We start from the raw sequence: 22,193 nt of genomic DNA on the forward strand, positions 1-22,193 counted from the left end.
CAGCCAAATTAGACGGCTATTGAGTTGTTCAGCTAGTAATGAATGGTCTTTGTACACACACACACACACACTGTCTAAAACAATACCTCATAGTAACGCAGGATGTCCAATCTTTCCTGTGCCTAGAGTGCATGTACATTGGAATTGTCCGTAGACAATTATCACATGAACAGACGCACTTCCTGAGCAGAGATTTAGATGTGAATACTAGAAAACGTGGCCCAGCAGTGGACCCAAAGTGTATTTGTCACGTGCACAGGATACAACTGGTGTAAAACACTACTATGATATTCTTACCTTGGGAGCTCTTTCCCAACAATGCAGTGCTGGTAATAATATATAATCAATGAACAGCAGTGTTATGGTAGTAATAAATCTAATCATTATAGATGCAGAGGTGGTGTGTGAATGTGGCTGTAAGTGTATGGTGTCAATGAGTAGAGACTTGTGGATGGGCATAGTCAGTGTGGATAGCCTGAGGGAGAGCAGTAGTTAGCAAGTTAAGTCTTATGGCCAGGGTAGAGGAGTCTGAGCCTTGATGCACCGTTACCGCCTGTCGGACGTGAGCATGGAGCACAGTCCATATCTCGGGTGGCTGGAGTCTTTGGCCATTTTTCTGGCCTTTCTCAGGCATCGCCTGGCATGCATGGCCTGGATGGCTGGGTGCTCACCCCCAGTGATGCGCTGGGCTGTCCGCACCACCCTTTGTAGGGACTTCCGGTGCAGTTGCCATACCAGTCAGGATGCGCTCAATGGTACAGCTGTAAAGACAGTGAGTGTATAAACAATATCACATTTTATTGGTCACATACATGTTTAGCAGCTGTTATTGCGAGTGTAGAGAAATACTTGTTTCCAGTTCCGACAGTGCAACAATATATCTAACCATTTCAAAACAAATACCTAATACACACAAATCCAAGTAAAGGAATGGAATAATTAAGCAATAAAGCCCGAGGAGGTGTGGTATATGGCCAATATACGACGGCTAAGGACTGTTCTTCGGCGCAACGCGTACTGCCTGGACACAGCCCTTAGCCGTGGTATATTGGCTTTTTATCACAAACCCCTGAGGTGCCGTATTGCTATTATAAACTAGTTACCAACTTAATTAGAGCAGTAAAAATAAATTGTCAAACCCGTGGTAAATGGTCTGATTTACCATGGCTGTCAGCCAATCGGCATTCAGGGCTCGAACCACCAGTTTATAAGAATATATATGGATGAGCAATTTCTGTATAGAATACAGTATATACATATGAGATGAGTAACACAAGATATGGAACACTAGTCACTTTAATGTTTACATTTATTAAAGTGGCCAATGATTTCAAGTCTGTATATAGGTAGCAGCCTCCATGCTAGTGATGGCTATTTAACAGTCTGATGGCCTTGAGATTGAAAAACAGCTTCTCTCGGTCCCAGCTTTGATGCACCTATACTGACTTTGCCTTCTGGATGATAGCGGGGTGAACAGGCAGTGGCTCGGGTGGTCATTGATTATCTTTTTGGCCTTCCTGTGACATCGGGTGCTGTAGGCATCTTGGAGGGCAGGTAGTTTAACCTGGTGATGTGTCGTGCAATCCGCGACACCCTTTGGAGAGCCCTGCGGTTGTGGGCGGTGCAGTTGCTGTACCAGGCACTAGGATATATGTACCAGGCAAAGGTGAGTTCACAGCTCTGTTTGAGTGCAACTGTGTCACTATCACAGTGGCCTTTTTTTAAAGCCGCAATATTGACTTCCTGCTCGTATTGCTGTGTCAGTGTGATAAATAGAACAGACACACAATGGTTGCTTGAGGTGGTGTCAATTTTTGGTTGAATTTATGATAACTTTGGTCTTAAATAGCTATCACACCAGTAAAAAAACAAGCAAGCATAATACTTGTTAATTATCTAAATTAAAGGGGTATGCTGACAAAGCAAAAGAACATTACTGCCCATAGTTAAACTGAGAAAATGGACTACTCCCCGAACATCCAGACAGTCAGCCCAAGGTCGTCGACACTCGGTCATGTGGAGAGAAAGGCTACTACTGTCTCTTTATATAACAAACGTTTGAATTGCTCTCGTTTAAAGCCGCCCCGCCCTGTACCACGTTGTTTGTGAATTGACTATTCCACCACGCCCTTTATATGACTAATGGTACATTTATGACGCTTGACACGGCAAATGGTTGCAACACAAGAAATAAATGACATGTTTCCTTTAAGATGACTTTAAACAGACAACTGTGATGACTAATAAATGTATGGCGGAAATTGGTTTCTGAGGCCACAGACCTGGAGACCGAATCATAATATTCGAATGATGGCTACTGCACTTTGTCCATGTGTTCAAGCACCATACCTTGTTGTTCTCCCTGGTGATTGGCTATTGGGGAAATGATACTTATTGCCGTGAACGGATACAGATAAATCGTGGATTAGGAATAAATGATAGAACATGTAGTTTGTGTTAATCATAACACTATGAAATTAAATGTTGAAACAACTTTTGGAATCAACATGCTGAGTTGTTTAAATTCAACTGAGGAACGACTTTCACAATTTGTTTAATTTTCATGCTTCGTTTCTGTCATTCTAAGAAATAGCAGCAGGTCAGTCCATTCCAAGACTCCATTTCTTGTTTTTTTGTCATTGCAGTGTATGGGAGGGAATGACATGTGTGGGCGGTCATAAATGGTATGCTTTTGGCCCTGATTTGTTACCTACTACTCTCAGCGCCATCTTGTTGCAACTCCTCTACGTATGTATGTGGAAGAGTTTCTACGAGGTGTCTCCGATTACCCTTTTCTTCAGTTTTGCTGATTGAAAGACTGGATCATTACACTGAAAATTAAAGTGCATACCCTTTAACATTTGCTCAACATTTTTACTTGTAACGTTTTGTTTCCAATACGGAGAAGAAATGAGCATCGAAACGCTTTTAGAAGCAGCAAAGTTTTTGGAATTGCAAGCCCAGCAACAACAGAAAGCACGTGGTATGTAAAGGTTGCAATCAATTATAGGTTTTCTAGAGGCTTTCAAAGTTTAAAGGATCAAACGAATTCGTTATTTAGATGTGTCAAATGTCTAAGTTATTTCTACTGTGAGAAGAATCTCTGCATGCATTTTTACCTCTCAATGTAAATGAACTTTTACCGTAATAAATTATTTTGGTTTAAATGTAAAATTACGTGCACAGTTGATTGCCTTTGTTTGGGTTGTGATTAGACTTCCTTGTCTCGACTATATAGTTGGCTCTACTGAGTTAAATGTCTTGAGCAATTTGAGGTGTGATTTGAAATGGTAGCCTATTTCAGTGGCTCCTTGTTCTAAGTTGATTACAAATATATAATTTGGATGTGTGACAGGAGACAATGTAGCCATGTGAATTTTACTGCATTAGACGTACGATGATCGAAACGCCTCCTATCAAGTCTTGAAACGATCTTGTTTATTTGCAACACTGTTTCCAACTATGATATCTCGGCAAAACCCTGTAACCTTAACATTTGGCGACCTCTTTTAAAGTTGAATAGTAACCTTCATTCATTATTTTACATTCGAGAAAACAACTCGCAGGAAAGGGCGGTGGCGACGGGAGCGCTAAATCCGTTTTGCATAATTTGACCTGACATAGCAGGGGATCATATGACAGATTTCAGGTTTCCCTCTCGGTTTCTGTGGCGATCAGTCTGTTGAACTCCTAAAATGATTGTATGCATACAACTTTACATTTTGTGATTTCGTACATGGCACTTTTTAAACTGAAATGTAGACTAAATAGAGCATTCATAGTAAAGGAACCTTCGGCTCACGCGCTAAACACGTAATTTTTTGCGTGTTGCTGGTGACGTGTCCAAATTGATGATGCCCCATATCTGCAACAGGGGCCGGCCGTTTCACCACGTGCATGCTCGGCACTCCTACACCCGGAGGCCCCCTCCCGCCCTGTTCTCTTCTCTGTGTGGAAGAAAGTAGGGCAGTGTTTCTCCCGCTCGACTGTACTCTCTCCTCTGCTATGTGCAGTGGTTATATAAGTGGAACTACACATGTTTTTAACTCTTCTATCAATGCTACAGAGCTGAAAACAACGATGCAAAATTTCACTAGATATTTAGTAAGTCAAGCAAACATTAACCAAGTAACTCCTCTCACTGAATCTTGTTTTTCGTGTACTTTGAAAGTGTGTATGTTATTATATATGAGTCTCGAGTCAACTAATTTACTGAAGAAAATAAGGTTATTGGAAAGTGTTTTAATTGACAAACTAATGCCGTTGACAAACAAACTTATACCAGACTTGACTCCCACTTTGATTTACAAAATGATGTTTATAAATTGCATGAGAACTAGGCTATACTCAACTGTTTCTCCGATTTTACCGGAAACCAAGGAGTGGCATCATTCTCTCACATCTTAGGTCAATGCTTTCAATTCTGATTACTCATGGGTTGAGAACCAAGATGGTAAAAGTAACAACAACTCCTTCCTCTACCTTATCCACAGCTTCCTACTCACCAGTCAGTTTCTTGATTTGTCATTCATTTGCAGAGAGGACAGAGGGGTAATGACCTGTCTACATAGTCATTGAATGCTGGTCACTTTAATGTTTACATAGTTTTACCACTTTATGTTTGTACTTTATTCTAGTCATGGCTCATCATATAACTACTGCTGTATACATATTTTCTATTAATATACTGTCAATAATAGCAATACACACCATCATATATATTTATATTCCGGACTCTGACATCGCCTGTTCTTATATTAATGTGTATTATTAGGTATTACTGCACTGTTGGAGCTAGGAACATAAGTGTTTCACTACACCCGTGAGAGCATCTGCAAAATATGTGTACGTGACCAATACTACTTGATTTAGGAGTTTCAACACTCTGTACTCTGCACTTAAAGGGAGGTTTTAAGTATGTAATGGGTTTTTAAAGGACCATCCTCGGATGCATGTAGAGAAGGACTTATTCCTAGCTCTGGGCAGGGGTTGATCTCTGGAATGGGTTTGTAAAGGACCATTCTTCTCATGTACTTGTAGAGTGGAATTAGACAGTGCTGGCTTTGTATTTGATGTACTCAGTTTGACCTTTAGAATCCTACTCTGGGTGTGTGACTGGACAAGGTTGAACCAATCCTTCTGGGGTTTGTCTGAACCAATCTAGTCCTCCTGGGGTTTTATGGGTTGTTCTTGTATTTGGGAGGAGAGCACTTAATGGACTGCAACTTCTCAGGGCTCCTGAACTTTGAACTCTTGACTGCAATTTGTCACTAATGTAGTGTAGTGGATAGGCCTGAGGTGGTGGTTAAAATGAATGATGGTGTTGTTTACACTGACAGTGCTAGGGTGTGCACTAATACAACCCTGGTCTTGAACATTTTATTTTTACTAACTTAAGTCAGCCTAGTTCAGGTTAATAAGGGGGGAATCAAAAATAAATTAAAACATTTCACAAAAGTAGTGCAGTGGGTCTTTAATAGTCCTGTATTAGCGACCCAATAGCCGTCTGGAGCATGTGGGCAACCCACACTCGAAGAACGATATCGCAGCACCCCCAAACTACTTCCCGCGGCTATGATCTGCTATTTATTTGAGACTATTATTTAAGACTGTGGTGGCTTTCAGTGTCTCTGATCTGGCCTCTGCTGTGCTGGGGAGAGCAGAGCTGTTGCTTGTTCCTGGCTATGAAGAAAATATGTCCAATGCCTGTGTTCACTGTGAAATCATGTTCCATGTATGTTATGGCATTAGCCTCTTTTGGATGATGCACAGGCAGAGAGCGTTATTGTGACTGACAGACACACTGTTATGCTATACTTTGAGACTTTTGCTTTTGTCAATATTTTTGACTACAGTCAGCTATACCCTCCAGATAATCAGGTAAAGTACCACAGCTTGGGCCCAATCCATTGTATGACCTCAATATCTCCCACACTTCTGAAAGGTTCTCAGAACAACTCAATTTGATATGGTGGTCGAAGGGAAGAAGGCAACATTGTGTAGCTAACGTGCTGTAATGTCCAGACTTGGCATGGCCCTGCTCCACCCCTTATCAACGTAAAGGATGGCTGTAAAAGCTCTCTTTTGTCTGACGGGTTCTAACACCGCCGTTACCATGGCAACTGTACCCCCCCCCCCCCCCCCTTCCCCCTAGTATCTACACATTGAAACACGTGCTGTTGGGGGGGGGTGATTCTCCAATCTGATTGGATGAAGATAGGTGAGGTCGTTGCTAGAACTCAGGGATTCAACCCCCTCTTTTCCTTTGTCTCTATGGCTTGTCCAGGTTGTCGTCTTTTCTCCCCCACTCTGAGACGACATTGCGTATTCCTTGTTCTTTCAACACAATGTGAGCTCATTCTCAAAGGACAGCACGTGGACTTTATGTTAAGACTGTCAGTACTGAACTGTTCTAACAGACAAGTCTTTCTCTCCGTGTTCTCAGTAGATGTGGAGATAACACAGAAGGAAGTTTCCCAGAAAAACAATTCTGCTTCTGCTCTAAGTTTCACAAACTCTTCTTTACAGTATGTAGCCCTACACATACTACAGTCACATACTACTACATACTATATGGGTCTCCAGTAAGCATATTTAGTTTGGGGAATTACAGAAGCTTGTAATATCCCAACAGAATATATCCCTTTTTACATTGGAACTATGCCCGTATGAATGGGATGGGGCTAGAGGCATAAAACCTGCTTTTACTTGGACACACTGACCTTGGAATATACCCCACTCCCTATTCAAAAAATATATATAATAATCTCACAAACTGAGTGCAGCACAGATTTTACCACACACACTGTCAGTCAGTTCTCCTGTCATACTACAGACTAGAGGTCGAACGATTAATCGGAATGGACGATTTTCAAGTTTTCATAACAATCCGTAATTGGCATTTTTGGACACCGATCATGGCCGATTACATTGCATACACTCCACGGAGACTGCGTGGCAGGCTGACCTGTTATGCGAGTGCAGCAAGGAGCCACGGTAAGGTGCTAGCTAGCATTAAACTTAAATTATTAAAAGCAATCAATCTTAACATAATCACTAGTTAATTACACATGGTTGATATAACTAGTTTATCTAGCTTGTTAATTTATCATTGAATCATAGCCTACTTCGCCAAACAGGTGATTTAACAAGCGCATTTGCGAAAAAGCACTGTCGTTGCACCAATGTGTACCTAACCATAAACATCAATGCCTTAATTAAAATCAATACACAAGTATATATTTTTAAACATGCATTTTTAGTTAATATTGCCTGCTAACATGAATTTCTTTTAACTAGGGAAGTTGTGTCACTTCTCTTGTATTCATTGCATGCAGCGTCAGGATATATGCGACAGTTTGTGCTGCCTGGCTCGTTCCGATCTAATTTGCCAGAATTTTACGTAATTATAACATACATTGCACAGCCTTCAATGTTAACAGGAATATTGAGACTTATGGATGCCACCCGTTCGATAAAATACGGAACGGTTTCGTCGTTCACTGAAACAATAAACGTTTTATTTTAGAAATGCTAGTTTCCGGACCATGTTAATGACCTAAGACTCGTATTTCTGTGTGTTATTATGTTATAATTAAGTCTATTATTTGATAGAACAGTCTGAGCGGTGGTAGGCAGCAGCAGGCTCTTAAGCATTCATTCAAACGGCACTTTCGTGCGATTGCCAGCAGCTCTTCATAATGCTTCAAGCATTGAGCTGTTTATGACTTCAAGCCTATCAACTCCCGAGATTAGGCTGGTGTAACCAATGTGAAATGGCTGGCTAGTTAGTGGGGTGCACGCTAATAGTGTTTCAAACTCGTCACTCGCTCTGAGCCTTGGAGTAATTGTTCCCCTTGCTCTGCAAGGGCCACTGCTTTTGTGGAGCGATGGGTAACGATGCTTCGAGGGTGGCTGTTGTCGATGTGGTTACACTGGAAATACTAAAGTGCCTATAAGAACATCCAATAGTCAAAGGTATATGAAATACAAATGGTATAGAGAGGAATAGTCCTATAATGACCTCAACCTAAAACTTCTTACCTGGGAATATTGAAGACTCATGTTAAAAGGAACCACCAGCTTTCATATGTTCTCATGTTCTGAGCAAGGAACTTAAACGTTAGCTTTCTTACATGGCAAATATTGCACTTTTACTTTCTTCTCCGACACTTTGTTTTTGCATTATTTAAACCAAATTGAAGGCTAAATAGATTTTTATTGATGTTATATTAAGTTAAAATAAGTGTTCTTTCAGTATTGTTGTAATTGTCATTATTACAAATGAATACATTTTATCAAAATCGTCCAATTAATCGCTATCTTTTTTTGGTCCTCCAATAATCGGTATCGGCGTTGAAAAATCCTAATCGGTCGACCTCTACTCCAGACCTGTGTGAATCAACTTGTTAAAAGAGTAAACAGCATTGAGTTTGTCATGTAGCCAGGCAACCAGCCAGCACCAAGAAGCGCAACGTAATGAGGACTTGGAAATGGCACCTCTTCTCTATATAGTGCACTACAGGATTCCCTCAAAGACAAGCTCTGTTTAGTATAATGTCAATTCTTGTAACTAGTTTCACTGTTCTGGCAGGCAAGGCATTGCGCCTGCATTATACGGCTCTTATAAGCTGGCAGAGTTCCAGGAGGCAGGATGAGGTCTATGCCTACAGGTCTAGTATGAACGTATGCCCCGCATCCTATTTCAATTCAGACCATACAACGGCAATGTAAGCTGTGAACACTGCTAGCTAGGTGAATGGCTGGCGTAATTCTTCCTTCCAGCTATTCTAGTTTTCCTGCCTCCCCTTTTTTGTTTATTGATTTTGTAGTGTTCGTTGATGAGTGAACCCGGCTGTTAAACTCACTAGATGGAGATTAGTCAGATGACGCTAGAAATGTTGTGAAATGTTTCTGCTGGTACTTAACCTTGCTGCTCTAACTGTTAGCATGCTCTGTCCTCTAACTATGCCGTCTTTCTCTTCCCACAGAGGAGAATGAGCTGCGGGAGAAGCTTCGCCTCGAACAGCTATCTGACCACAAACGCAATGTCACTACCTACTCCTCCCCCATCCAGATGAACTATGTGACCCGAGCAGAAGACTCCTGCCCCTACTCAGAGCGCTGCCCCGCCTTTGTGCCGCCCCCCTCCATGACTGTCATCCCTATCCCCATGATGACCTCCAACCACACAGGTCTGCCCCCCACCGTCCCAACCCCCTCTTCCACCACCCTGTCCCCCCAGGCTGGGGCAGCACCCCACCTGGCCTCCCCTAGGAGGGACCCTCACTCTCCAGGGCAGGGCCACCAGGGACAGGGTGTGCTTTTGGCTCTATCTCCTCAGGTGAAGACAGACCACTCCCACCACTTGTCTTTGGCTCAATCTGGCAACCACAAGCAGAATCATCACCACCATCACCTTCCACAGATTGTTTCCCCTCAATCTGGAACCCATAAACTACTGCAGAAGCAACAACAGCAGTCTCCCCAACTGGTGCAACCCTACCCTGGCTCCATCGTCTCAGCCTCCCAGCTGCATTCCTTACTCCCCCAGCCAGGGCCCCCCCAGACTCCGTGCGGAGGCCAGACCAGCCCTGTTGGGGGCCGAGGCAGCCCCCCTGACCTGGACGGGAAGAAAAGGCCTGGAGGGTAAGTGGCCATTTAGTTATTTATAGGAGAGGATGGTTTGAACTTTGTTTGGATTTTTTTCCTCCATTTGCCTTTTAGTTTTCCTTTGTCTGTAACTGTGCCTGTGATTGTCAGTCACTTGTTGAGTGGTAAGGCACCAACGGTATCGGAAGAATCACGAACCATGAAAAGTCACTGCACTGAAGGATTCTTGGACTAAATGATTCTTGGCTTATGTACTTCATAATGGGTATGTCCTGATTGGACAATTGTGCAATAATCAGATCCAATTAGCTCCCTGTGCATATTATACAGTATATTGTTGAAGTAAAGTAGAAGATGATGGAGTACTTTATATTTGTTGGTTGATTTTGATTCTTGTTCTGTGAGTCTCGTCGTCTTGCCCATTCTGGACACCCAATCTTATAATGTGCTCCGATCTGTGCTTTTACAGGGCAGGGACAAGAGAAGTACATAACAAGCTTGAGAAAAACAGGTGGGTGCATCTCTCTCCCATGGTCGCCTTTATTAAACAAAGAGGGTTGAGCTCTTTGCACAGGACAGTTTAAGGTTGAGATTAGGTGTGCACTTTTATTTTTATATATTTTTTTAAAATGTATAATTGAACCTTTTTATTTAACTAGGTAAGTCAGTTAAGAACATTCTTATTTACAATGACGGCCTACCCCGGCCAAACCCGCACGACGCTAGGCCAATTGTGTGCCGCCCTATGGGACTCCCAATCACGGCTGGATGTGATACAGCCTGGAATCGAACCGGGGACTGTAGTGATGCCTCTTGCACTGAGATACAGTGCCTTAGACCACTGCGCAACTCGGGAGCCCACTTATTGCCCACGTCTTTTTTTCAACCGAGTTGCTTGCTTGCTTCTCTGTCCTTTTCGAAGAACAACTTATTCTCCCATTTATTCACTTATGGCTAATCTATAGCTATTGCATTTGTCAGATGATAATTGACATCTTGGACTTGTTAATGGCTTTGAATGTTCTGCTTATTCTGCTAGTACTTCCATGTACTGTAATAGTAGGGTTATAATGCCCAGAACGGGACTAAGCAGGGGAGTTGTTGCCGTACCCCTGCCTGTATCCTTTATCAGAGATGTTTTACCAGGAAACCGAAACCTGTTCAATGTGTCTTATGTTACTAGGAATTAGTCCCAAATGGTAAATTGGTTTGCATCATTTTGTTTTTCTTTTTGAATCTGAATATGTGAAATCACGTCTCGTCCTGCCTCTTCCTTTAACTAAAAGGCTCTTCTCTCTATCCCTCCATCCCTTACACTCAGACGTGCTCACCTGAAAGAGTGCTTTGACACCCTGAAGAAAAACATCCCCAATGCAGACGAGAAGAAGACCTCTAACCTCAGTGTCCTGAGGAGCGCCCTCCGATATATACAGGTAAGCAACCTAGAAGAACTGCATGGCTGAGCAAAGGAGAAACTACTACTGAGTTGTTGAATTCAGTGTCGGTTTTCACAATTTAATTTACTGTGGATTTTCTATTTTTCCAATGTTGATTGTTTCCCTGTCAAGGGGAGCAGGGTCAGTTTTCTGTGAAGCTTTGTTTGAAGAAGCTTTTTTCCAGTAACGAAGTTGGAGTTTTATACTTGTGGATAATGGAATGTGTTGTTGGCAGACTGTGTACTGCAGGGGTAGGCAACTAGATTTGGGGCAGCAGGTAGCCTAGTGGTTAGAGCGTTGGACTAGTAACCGAAAGGTTGCAAGTTCAAATCCCCGAGCTGACAAGGTACAAATCTGTTGTTCTGCCCCTGAACAAGGCAGTTAACCCACTGTTCCTATGCCGTCATTGTAAATAAGAATTTGTTCTTAACTGACTTGCCTAGTAAAATACAGGTAAAATTAAAAATAAAAATACTAGTAACCGGAAGGTTGCTAGATTGAATCCCCGAGCTGACATGGTAAAAATCTGTTGTTCTGCCCCTGAACAAGGCAGTTAACCCACTGTTCCTATGCCGTCATTGTAAATAAGAATTTGTTCCTTACTGACTTGCCTAGTTAAATAAAGTTTACAGGGGCCAGAACATGATTATAATAATTTATACACTGCGACTTGACTAAGACCAAGATTTGTATTTGAAAATAACAATTTCATACGATCATGTCTCCTTTTTTTTATTTGTGGGAATACTTGGTGAACAGTGACATTTTTTTTTTTAAATGCAGAATTTCTAGTGATTTAAATTTTTGGTTTGTTTTTGTGACCAACTTTTAGTTTTGTCATTTTCTTTTAACATTTTAATTTTTTTTTTTTACAGGTACAACATTTTTTGGGGACCAAAAACTAAAATACATTGGGGGGGAGGACAAAATAAATCACTCGCGGGTTGGTTTTGGACTGCGGGCTTCCTGTTGCTGACCACTGGTGTACTGTCTGGTGGTGTTGCTAGGAACTGTCTGAGCACTGAACTTTTCTGTTGCTTCTTCAGTGTGAAGTGATGATGTATATTCCACCACATCTACAGGCGGTTTCTTGTGTGGGCAAACTGTCTGTTATGAAATTGGTGTAAATGGCAATTAATTTAAAATGAACTAAGATGATAACAATCCTTATTTTGTGTTGGTGCCAGTAGGCTGATATTGGAGCTGCTTTGTATGTCCTAAGGTCCTTGGTGTTCTTGGCAACGTCATTAGGTCTGGTCTGGTTAGTCCAGGGGAGGGAAGGAAGCTTCTAGTCTCAAGCAGAAAGCTAAACTGTCTGGATATGCTCTGTTGCCTTTGGGTATAGGCGGAACAAAGTCTCAATGAAAAAGTACAAAGAGTTCATTAAAACCCTTTTGAAAGATTGATTAAAGATAATCTTAATAAAAAGCTTTATAAAACCTAATCTCATGAGATTACAATCTTTTTTTTAATGGACTTTTGTGGTTGAAACAGGAATGACTGTAATTGTGGTTCAATGAGTCATGATGTGTGATACTGGCAGGGAGTATATCGAAAGCTGTGTGCAAGCAGATGACCGGTGTACAAAGGTCTTCGACTAAGCCACTTTAACTCAGGAGTGATGTGATCGAGTTCCTGTTGCTATGTTTGCTGTGTGTGTGCTTGTTTAATATGCACACACACTACTTTCCTGTGCACCTCCACCTCTGGTGCTGGTGAGGATCTGATCTTGTATGTTGGTGGCAGCGGTGGGGTTTTCCTCCCTGGGAGGTGCATGGAGGGGGGCTTCCGAGGGCTATGAGAGACTAGGAGAGAGGGAAACTAGGGCAGTGTGGGTGTAAAGAGAACTCATGTTACCCAATCTCCCTCCTCCCCCTGCCTCCCTCTCTGTGTGATGAGGGAATGCTGCCGTGTTAGTGTGGCGTGTTCGACTAGCAGACTGACCCAGCACCCCCACCCCCCCCCTCGACAGCCAAGCTGGATTTAGGATGTATTTAAAGCACGTACTGGCCAGGAAACAAACAAACAACTACAGATATATTCCACTCTTGATGTATTTACACTAGCATGGTCCTCCACTTTTAGGAATTTAACATACGCTTATTTAGTGAAGAGGGAAATCAGGATTTTTATTTTATTTAAGATTTTCAGTACATTGTAATATACAGTGCCTTGCGAAAGTATTCGGCCCCCTTGAACTTTGCGACCTTTTGCCACATTTCAGGCTTCAAACATAAAGATATAAAACTGTATTTTTTTTTGAAGAATCAACAACAAGTGGGACACAATCATGAAGTGGAATGACATTTATTGGATATTTCAAACTTTTTTAACAAATCAAAAACTGAAAAATTGGGCGTGCAAAATTATTCAGCCCCTTTACTTTCAGTGTAGCAAACTCTCTCCAGAAGTTCAGTGAGGATCAGTGAATGATCAAATGTTGACCTAAATGACTAATGATGATAAATACAATCCACCTGTGTGTAATCAAGTCTCCGTATAAATGCACCTGCACTGTGATAGTCTCAGAGGTCCGTTAAAAGCGCAGAGAGCATCATGAAGAACAAGGAACACACCAGGCAGGTCCGAGATACTGTTGTGAAGAAGTTTAAATCCGGATTTGGATACAAAGATTTCCCAAGCTTTAAACATCCCAAGGAGCACTGTGCAAGCGATAATATTGAAATGGAAGGAGTATCAGACCACTGCAAATCTACCAAGACCTGGCCGTCCCTCTAAACTTTCAGCTCATACAAGGAGAAGACTGATCAGAGATGCAGCCAAGAGGCCCATGATCACTCTGGATGAACTGCAGAGATCTACAGCTGAGATGGGGGAGACTCTGTCCATAGGACAACAATCAGTCGTATATTGCACAAATCTGGCCTTTATGGAAGAGTGGCAAGAAGAAAGCCATTTCTTAAAGATATCCATAAAAAAGTGTTGTTTAAAGTTTGCCACAAGCCACCTGGGAGACACACCAAACATGTGGAAGAAGGTGCTCTGGTCAGATGAAACCAAAATTGAACTTTTTGGCAACAATGCAAAATGTTATGTTTGGCGTAAAAGCAACACAGCTCATCACCCTGAACACACCATCCCCACTGTCAAACATGGTGGTGGCAGCATCATGGTTTGGGCCTGCTTTTCTTCAGCAGTGACAGGGAAGATGGTTAAAATTGATGGGAAGATGGATGGAGCCAAATACAGGACCATTCTGGAAGAAAACCTGATGGAGTCTGCAAAATACCTGAGCCTGGGAAGGAGATTTGTCTTCCAACAAGACAATGATCCAAAACATAAAGCAAAATCTACAATGGAATGGTTCAAAAATAAACATATCCAGGTGTTAGAATGGCCAAGTCAAAGTCCAGACCTGAATCCAATCGAGAATCTGTGGAAAGAACTGAAAACTGCTGTTCACAAATGCTCTCCATCCAACCTCACTGAGCTCGAGCTGTTTTGCAAGGAGGAATGGGGAAAAAAAATCAGTCTCTCGATGTGCAAAACCGATAGACATACCCCAAGCGACTTACAGCTGTAATCGCAGCAAAAGGTGACGCTACAAAGTATTAACTTAAGGGGGCTGAATAATTTTGCACGCCCAATTTTTCAGTTTTTGATTTGTTAAAAAAGTTTGAAAAATCCAATAAATGTCGTTCCACTTCATGATTGTGTCCCACTTGTTGTTGATTCTTCACAAAAAAATAGTTTTATATCTTTATGTTTGAAGCCTGACGTGGCAAAAGGTCGCAAAGTTCAAGGGGGCCGAATACTTTCGCAAGGCACTGTATTTCCATCTTAATAATTCACTTTTGCGGGACTGAATACTGGTATAAAAAAAATATCTTGAATAGTGTATGTTGTAAACTCCCACCAGTCTTTGAAGTTATAATAAGTATGCGACACAGGCCTACGTGTGCATAGTTGCTTCATGTTGCTATAAAACCATCGCATCCTCCGGTCTTCCCTTTTACTGATCAGTTTACTGTAAGAGGCTCCTTCTCAGTACTACTGTCTATGGAGCTCAGACTGAGCAGCGTTTCCTGATAGACGAGCTCAGTACACACACACACACACACTAGCCTATAGCAGGCCTCTCTCCTTGGTAACAGTTGAGTCACGCAGTTCGTGCTGAGTCACGCAGTTCTCGTCCCTAATTGTTATTGGTTGCACTCCAATAGTGGTGGGTTAGGGGAGAGCAAAAGAGGGTGGAAAGAAGAGTAGAGAGAGGGAAGAGATGATGGGAGGGGTGTTTTAAAAGTCCGGTGCAGGGCAGGCACGTGTTTCCCGACTGCACGCGCCTCTCTCTCCCTACATGCCCCCTCTTGAGCCCCTCTTCCATTTTTTTTGTTACTTTAGGCTGGGGGCAAAGGGTGGGGCAGTCTACTAATGTGACCAATGAGCACCACATCAGAGTTTGAATAAGAGGATTTGGGCAGAGGATTACTTTTCATTTGATTCATCTTTGGACAGTGATGCTGGCAGCCCTTCAGTCGCTGCAGCTAGCAGCATTACACTCAAAGTTCCAAAATAATAGACATTTCAAATCTCATTATGTGTGTGATATACACTGCTCAAAAAAAATAAAGGGAACACTAAAATAACACTCTAGATCTGAATGAATGAAATATTCTTATTAAATAATTTTCTTTACATAGTTGAATGTGCTGACAACAAAATCACACAAATTATCAATGGAAATCAAATTTATCAACCCATGGAGGTCTGGATTTGGAGTTACACTCAAAATTAAAGTGGAAAACCACACTACATCCACTGATCCAACTGATGTAATGTCCTTAAAACAAGTCAAAATGAGGCTCAGTAGTGTGTGTGTGGCTTCCACGTGCCTGTATGACCTCCCTACAATGCCTGGGCATGCTCCTGATGAGGTGGCGGATTGTCTCCTGAGGGATCTCCTCCCAGACCTGGACTAAAGCATCCGCCAACTCCTGGATAGTCTGGTGGATGGAGCGAGACATGATGTCCCAGGTGTGCTCAATTGGATTCAGGTCTGGGGAACGGGCGGGCCAGTCCATAGCATCAATGCCTTCCTCTTGCAGGAACTGGTGACACACTCCAGCCACATGAGGTCTAGCATTGTCTTGCATTAGGAGGAACCCAGGGCCAACCGCACCAGAATATGGTCTCACAAGGGGTCTGAGGATCTCATCTCGGTACCTAATGGCAGTCAGGCTACCTCTGGCAAGCACATGGAGGGCTGTGCACATGGAGGGCTGTGCGGCCCCCCAAAGAAATGCCACCCCACACCATGACTGACCCAACGCCAAACTGGTCATGCTGGAGGATGTTGCAGGCAGCAGAATGTTCTCCACGGCGTCTCCAGACTCTGTCACGTCTGTCACATGTGCTCAGTGTGAACCTGCTTTCATCTGTGAAGAGCACCAGTGGCAAATTTGCCAATCTTGGTGTTCTCTGGCAAATGCCAAACGTCCTGCACGGTGTTGGGCTGTAAGCACAACCCCCACCTGTGGACATCGGGCCCTCATACCACCCTCATGGAGTCTGTTTCTGAACGTTTGAGCAAGACACATGCATGTTTGTGGCCTGCTGGAGGTCATTTTGCAGGGTTCTGGCAGTGCTCCTCCTTGCACAAAGGCGGAGGTAGCGGTCCTGCTGCTGGGTTGTTGCCCTCCTACGGCCTCCTCCACGTCTCCTGATGTACTGGCCTGTCTCCTGGTAGCGCCTCCATGCTCTGGACACTACGCTGACAGACACAGCAAACCTTCTTGCCACAGCTCGCATTGATGTGCCATCCTGGATGAGCTGCACAACCTGAGCCACTTGTGTGGCTTGTAGACTCCGTCTCATGCTACCACTAGAGTGAAAGCACCGCCAGCATTCAAAAGTGACCAAAACATCAGCCAGGAAGCATAGGAACTGAGAAGTGGTCTGTGGTCACCACCTGCAGAACCACTCCTTTATTGGGGGTGTCTTGCTAATTGCCTATAATTTCCACCTGTTGTATATTCCATTTGCACAACAGCATGTGAAATGTATTGTCAATCAGTGTTGCTTCCTAAGTGGACAGTTTGATTTCACAGAAGTGTGATTGACTTGGAGTTACATTGTGTTGTTTAAGTGTTCCCTTTATTTTTTTGAGCAGTGTGTATATACACACACACGTGCAGTGTTGTAGCGATGTGCAAATAGTTCAAGTACAAAAGGGAAAATTAATAAACGTAAATATGGGTTGTGTTTACCATGGTGTTTGTTCTTCATTGGTTGCCCTTTTCTTGTGGCAACAGGTCCTTTTAGGTGGTTGTAGAAATATAAATATATATTTTTTTTTATATATATATTTTTCTGGATTTTGATAATTAGCTGGTATCCGCCTAATTCTGCTCTGCATGCAATATTTGGTGTTTTACATTGTACACGGGATATTTTAGCAGAATTCTGTATGCAGTCTTAATTTGGCGTTTGTCCCATTTTGTGAAATCTTTGTTGGTGAGCGGACCCCAGACTTCACAACGATGAAGGGCAATGGGTTCTATAGCTTTAAGCACCAGCTGTCAGAGCAGCTCACAGATTACTGCACCTGTACATAGCCCATCTATAATTTAGCCCAAACAACTACTGTATTTGCTCCTTTGCACCCCATTATTTCTATTTCTACTTTGTACATTCTTCCACTACAAATCTACCATTCCAGTGTTTATTTTTAATTTTTTTTATTTACTTGCTATATTGTATTTAGTTGCAATTGTAAATGAGAACTTGTTCTCAACTTGCCTACCTGGTTAAATAAAGGTGAAATAAATCAAATTAAAATAACTGATTCAGGTATTCTTAGCCAGCTCCTAATTGGTATGCCAATTATTTTTTATTTTTTTTGATGGCTTAGAATGCCCTTCTTGCCTTGTCTCTCAGCTCGTTCACAGCTTTGTGCAAGTTACCTGTGGCACTGAGGTATGTATCGTTTTGTGCTCTAGGGCAACGGTGTCTAGATGGAATTTGTATTTGTGGTCCTGGCGATTGGACTTTTTTTGGAACACCATTATTTTTGTCTTACTGAGATTTACTGTCAGGGCCCAGGTCTGGCAGGGCCCAGGTCTGGCTGAATCTATGCAAAACATCTCTAGGTGCTGCTGTAGGCCTTCCTTGGTTTGTGACGGAGGCACCAGATCATCAGAAAACAGTTGACATTTGACTTCGGATTCTAGTAGGGTGAGGCCGGGTGCTGCAGACTTCAACAAAGCATGAGAAGACTTTGCCTTTGTTTTGTTTTGGTTTGTTTGTCAATTAGGGTGTGCAGGGTGAATACGTGGTCTGTCATACGGTACTTTGGTTAAAACCAATTTGACATTTGCTCAGTACGTTGTTTTCACTGAGGAAATGTATTGAGTCTGCTGTTAATGAAAATGCATAGGATTTTACCAAGGTTGCTGTTGACGCATATCCCTACCTTGCCCTTTGGCTGTTTTGTGCTGCTACAATGTTGTGTTGCTGCCATGCTATGTTGTCTTAGCTCTCTCTCTATGTAGTGTTGTGGTGTCTCTTGTGATGTGTGTTTGGTCCTATATTTTTTTATCCCAACCTCCGTCCCCGCAGGAGGACCTTTTGGTAGGCCATCATTGTAAATAAGAATTTGTTCTTAGCTGACTTGCTTAGTTAAACTTTTTATTTATTTTGTCTCATCTTTGTTTGAGCAACATGGCCTCCTGGGTAGGAGTGCTGATCTAGGATCAGTTTTGCCTTTTAGATCATAATGAATTCAATTATTTTGGTTAGGAGCGACCTGATACTAGATCAGCGCTCCTACTCTGAGACTGTTTATGAATGGAAACTCTGATCATGTTATCTCCAGGCCGGGTCTCTTATCAGAGCATGCCTCTTCTCTTGTTTTCCACCGAGGTTACTGTCACTGTGAGGTTACTTCTCAGCAGAGTGGCTGTTGGCAAGAAGTCAAGTCACACTTCCTTGTTTCATTTCTTCCTCCTTTCATAGAAGTGAGTAAGCTACAGACCAAACCGACAAGGAACTTTAATTTAAGGCTGAACATGCATTTAAGGCTGAACATGCATTTAAGGCTGAACATGCATTTAAGGCTGCCTGCTTGCAAGTAGATTTTTACTTCCCATGCTTGTCGGTTTGAGCAGTTTCTCTAGACATTTTCTCCTACAGTAGTTATTGTCCTTTGTTAGGCTGTATTAGTTACTTTACGACTTCTTAAGATGTGGTCTGTAACATGGAATGTTTTTCTGACCTAATTGCTGCTGTTTGATATAATGCGTGTTAAAATGGCTGTGTGTGAGAGATGGCTAGGGAGAAAGGGCGAATGGCTGTGTGTGAGAGATGGCTAGGGAGAAAGGGCGAATGGCTGTGTGTGAGAGATGGCTAGGGAGAAAGGGCGAATGGCTGTGTGTGAGAGATGGCTAGGGAGAAAGGGAGAATGGCTGTGTGTGAGAGATGGCAAGGGAGAATGGCTGTGTACACCATGCTCCACCATGGCTGGAACTCTTAAACCCTGGAATGCTCAACACTGGGACTCCTCCCGCTCTTCTTTCAGCCCTCCCTCCAGCCTGCCTTGCACTGCTCATAGGGCCACATGAGCAAGAGAGCACATGGCTAGCCTGAGCTTTGTAACATCACCCCCCCCCCAAGCCACAGCTCAGTGCTAAAGCTAGCTATCTATCTCCTCTCCTGGAACTGCCGGGGAGGGAGACTTAGCTACCTGCTAACTGGAGGGGGAGGGGAGGGTGGAAGGTGGGGAGGGAAAGAGAGGGAGGGGACATGCACAGACAGCCGTAAACACCAGGCTCATTTTACCCAGCCTATTAGATTTCATTGGCGACAGAAGGACTCTGACGGAACCTGTTTGGGAAGAAGAGCTGTGCTGTTGGAGGGGAAATGTGCAGTTCCATGTGGTGGGGAAAGCTGCTCATGTCAGATCATATCAATATAATACAAAGTACTTGATGTTGCAAATATGAGCATTTCTCTGTTTTAAGAGTAGATCATGATGTTAGAGTTTTATTTTTCACGGGCAGAGATGTTAACTTAGTTCCTTTTCCAAGTCCAATTCTTTGAATGAATGAATTTGACATTTTCGAATTCATTCAGTCTAGATTGAGAAAAAATTGTTTTCTATTGAGAGGAAATCACAGGTTTTGAATTGTTAGTGTTTTATTTTCTTCTTTGATTCCAGGCCTTGTTTAAGGATTTATGTCATCAAAAGAGGCCTATAAAATACTGTGGGTCACCTAGTTGTTCAGTTCTGATTCTCAATGACACGTCCTTTCAAAGCAGCTCCAGATCCTATTTCATCTCGTTGGGAGGGTCAGACGTTGTGTTTTTGGGTCAGGGCCCCCTGTGAGGGTGTGAGCGTTGTTCCAAGCTGGAATAAGGGAATGTTACTTGTTTTGAACTATTGTCATTGCAGTGTTGAAACAGCATCTTGGTCAGGTTTGAACCATCACTTTTTCAAGAGCAACAAAAAAATTCTGCTCTTTTCAATTTGAAGAAAACATACTGTTCCTTTATCCAGACTGTTGCAGCAAGATTACATGTTGTTGTGCCATTTCCTTCAGCCCTGTTTGTATTAAGTAACCTTGACTCACACTGTCACAGCTTGCATATAACAGATGTTAGAAAAGTGAGTTTGCTGTTCAGTTCCACACAGCCGGTAATGGCCACTCCATCCTCTGCCAACCGCTGAGAATTGAGGAGTGAAGACGACCGAGTAGCTGTTTTGTATTGTTCACAGTGCTCTCATTCTAACAAAGCACAGTGCCAGTCAGAAAGATTGGAAAGGATTTTGATAGTGGCCTTTCGTCCTTAGCAACTCTTCCTCATAGTGACTGGCAACAATGCATCAAGATGATATAATTCATTACATGACAAGGACTATCAAATTAGGCCATTTTACCACCCAGTTTTAACACAGAAACAGGCACACAGCGCTTGTGTATACACACACCCTAAAGTAGTTATTTGGGGCTATTTACAATAAAATGCAACTTTTTTTGTTTTCAATTACAATTTGGGACCCAGTGAGAAGATAACAACAAAGGTTTACAGTTACTGACAATCACCGCAAACGCTAGTCAAAAGACCAGTGTCCCCAAGCCTAATTAGCCAGCGCCGTGCACTGAAGGAGTGGCTTTTCCGTAACGTGGTTGGCTGCTTGCCTGTCACACTAGCTAGTTTAGGTTAGCGTAGCGCAATCTGTCTCGGCAGTGCTGCAAAAGTGAGTCAGTGAGTACAGCCTGGCTGTGGGGCCATGTGCTCAGCACCTGCATTGTATGTCACGCCGCCTGAGCGGTGTTTACACACACACACGCGGCCCGGTCCTGCTCTACTTTATTTCACTCAGACAGAGGCCCCACTACTCCTCTGAGGAAAGAAGGGGGAAGGGAGGGAGTCATGTCTGTCACGTGCGAATGAAACAAAAGCTAATTGTAACCCTGTCTCCCCCTCTTCCCTTGGCGTAGTATGGACGGCGTTGTCGTAGCTGCAGGGCTCCTTCTTTCTGTGTTTAAGGATGGTAAGGGACTTAGTAGTGGGTGGATCAATACAGGCTGATACTGAAGAGGTGCTGCCATGCTTTCTCTGGGTTCTTGTCATGTGTTCTGTAGTGTCCATCTGCGGTTCTTGGCCTGTTTATCAGGTACACCGTTTTTATCTAGTCTCACCCTAGCTGTTGCTGTGTGTTCTATGTTCTTGAATGGGGGAGAGGGGCAGCTATCCTTGCTGTCTAGACTGTGATAGTAGTACAGATTGCCTCGCAGAGTGTTTGCCTATCTTCAAGGACAGTATAGAACAGCCGCACCGATGGAAACTACAGCTAGTATAGCAAGCAGATAGAGGTGTGTTAATGTCTAGACGCAGCTAGCTACTAGATGGCATAGTGACTGAGGTGGGGCCATAGTCGTTGTATCAGAGTGGGTCTGGGTGTTTTTGTAGGGCAGTGAGTAGTACATACAGCATCTCTCTCCCTCTCTGAGTCATAGCACTAGGCATGTACAGCTGTGGCCCACAGAATTCCACCGTATGTTCTCATGAGCATGCTTGCAAAGACATGCCCCCACACTCGCATTCACATACGACTGTCTCTGTGTTAGTGTTGGCTTTATGCCTGCGTTCTGCAACCGTTGTTATAGCATTGTTTATTTGGTC

At 43.0% G+C, this 22,193-nt stretch overlaps 1 protein-coding gene across 3 annotated transcripts in view; it reads left to right on the forward strand.

Moving 5' to 3' along the window:
* The first annotated feature begins 25 nt into the window (after window positions 1–25).
* Window positions 26–22,193, forward strand: part of LOC115141779 (max-binding protein MNT-like) — a 30,677-nt gene continuing 8,509 nt past the window's right edge. Inside the window, exons 1-4 of one of the 3 annotated variants that reach the window (XM_029680970.2) lie at window positions 26–2,983; window positions 8,991–9,648; window positions 10,082–10,123; window positions 10,934–11,045. In XM_029680970.2, coding sequence (XP_029536830.1) covers window positions 2,911–2,983; window positions 8,991–9,648; window positions 10,082–10,123; window positions 10,934–11,045 — 885 coding nt within the window. In that variant the 5' untranslated portion in view covers window positions 26–2,910. Of the gene's footprint in view, window positions 2,984–4,010; window positions 4,105–8,990; window positions 9,649–10,081; window positions 10,124–10,933; window positions 11,046–22,193 lie in introns of those variants that run through there. The other 2 variants (XM_029680972.1, XM_029680971.2) reach the window with 2 other exon arrangements.

Source organism: Oncorhynchus nerka, linkage group LG14 (assembly GCF_034236695.1).
Source record: "Oncorhynchus nerka isolate Pitt River linkage group LG14, Oner_Uvic_2.0, whole genome shotgun sequence".
In the NCBI taxonomy this organism is placed as follows: domain Eukaryota; kingdom Metazoa; phylum Chordata; class Actinopteri; order Salmoniformes; family Salmonidae; genus Oncorhynchus; species Oncorhynchus nerka.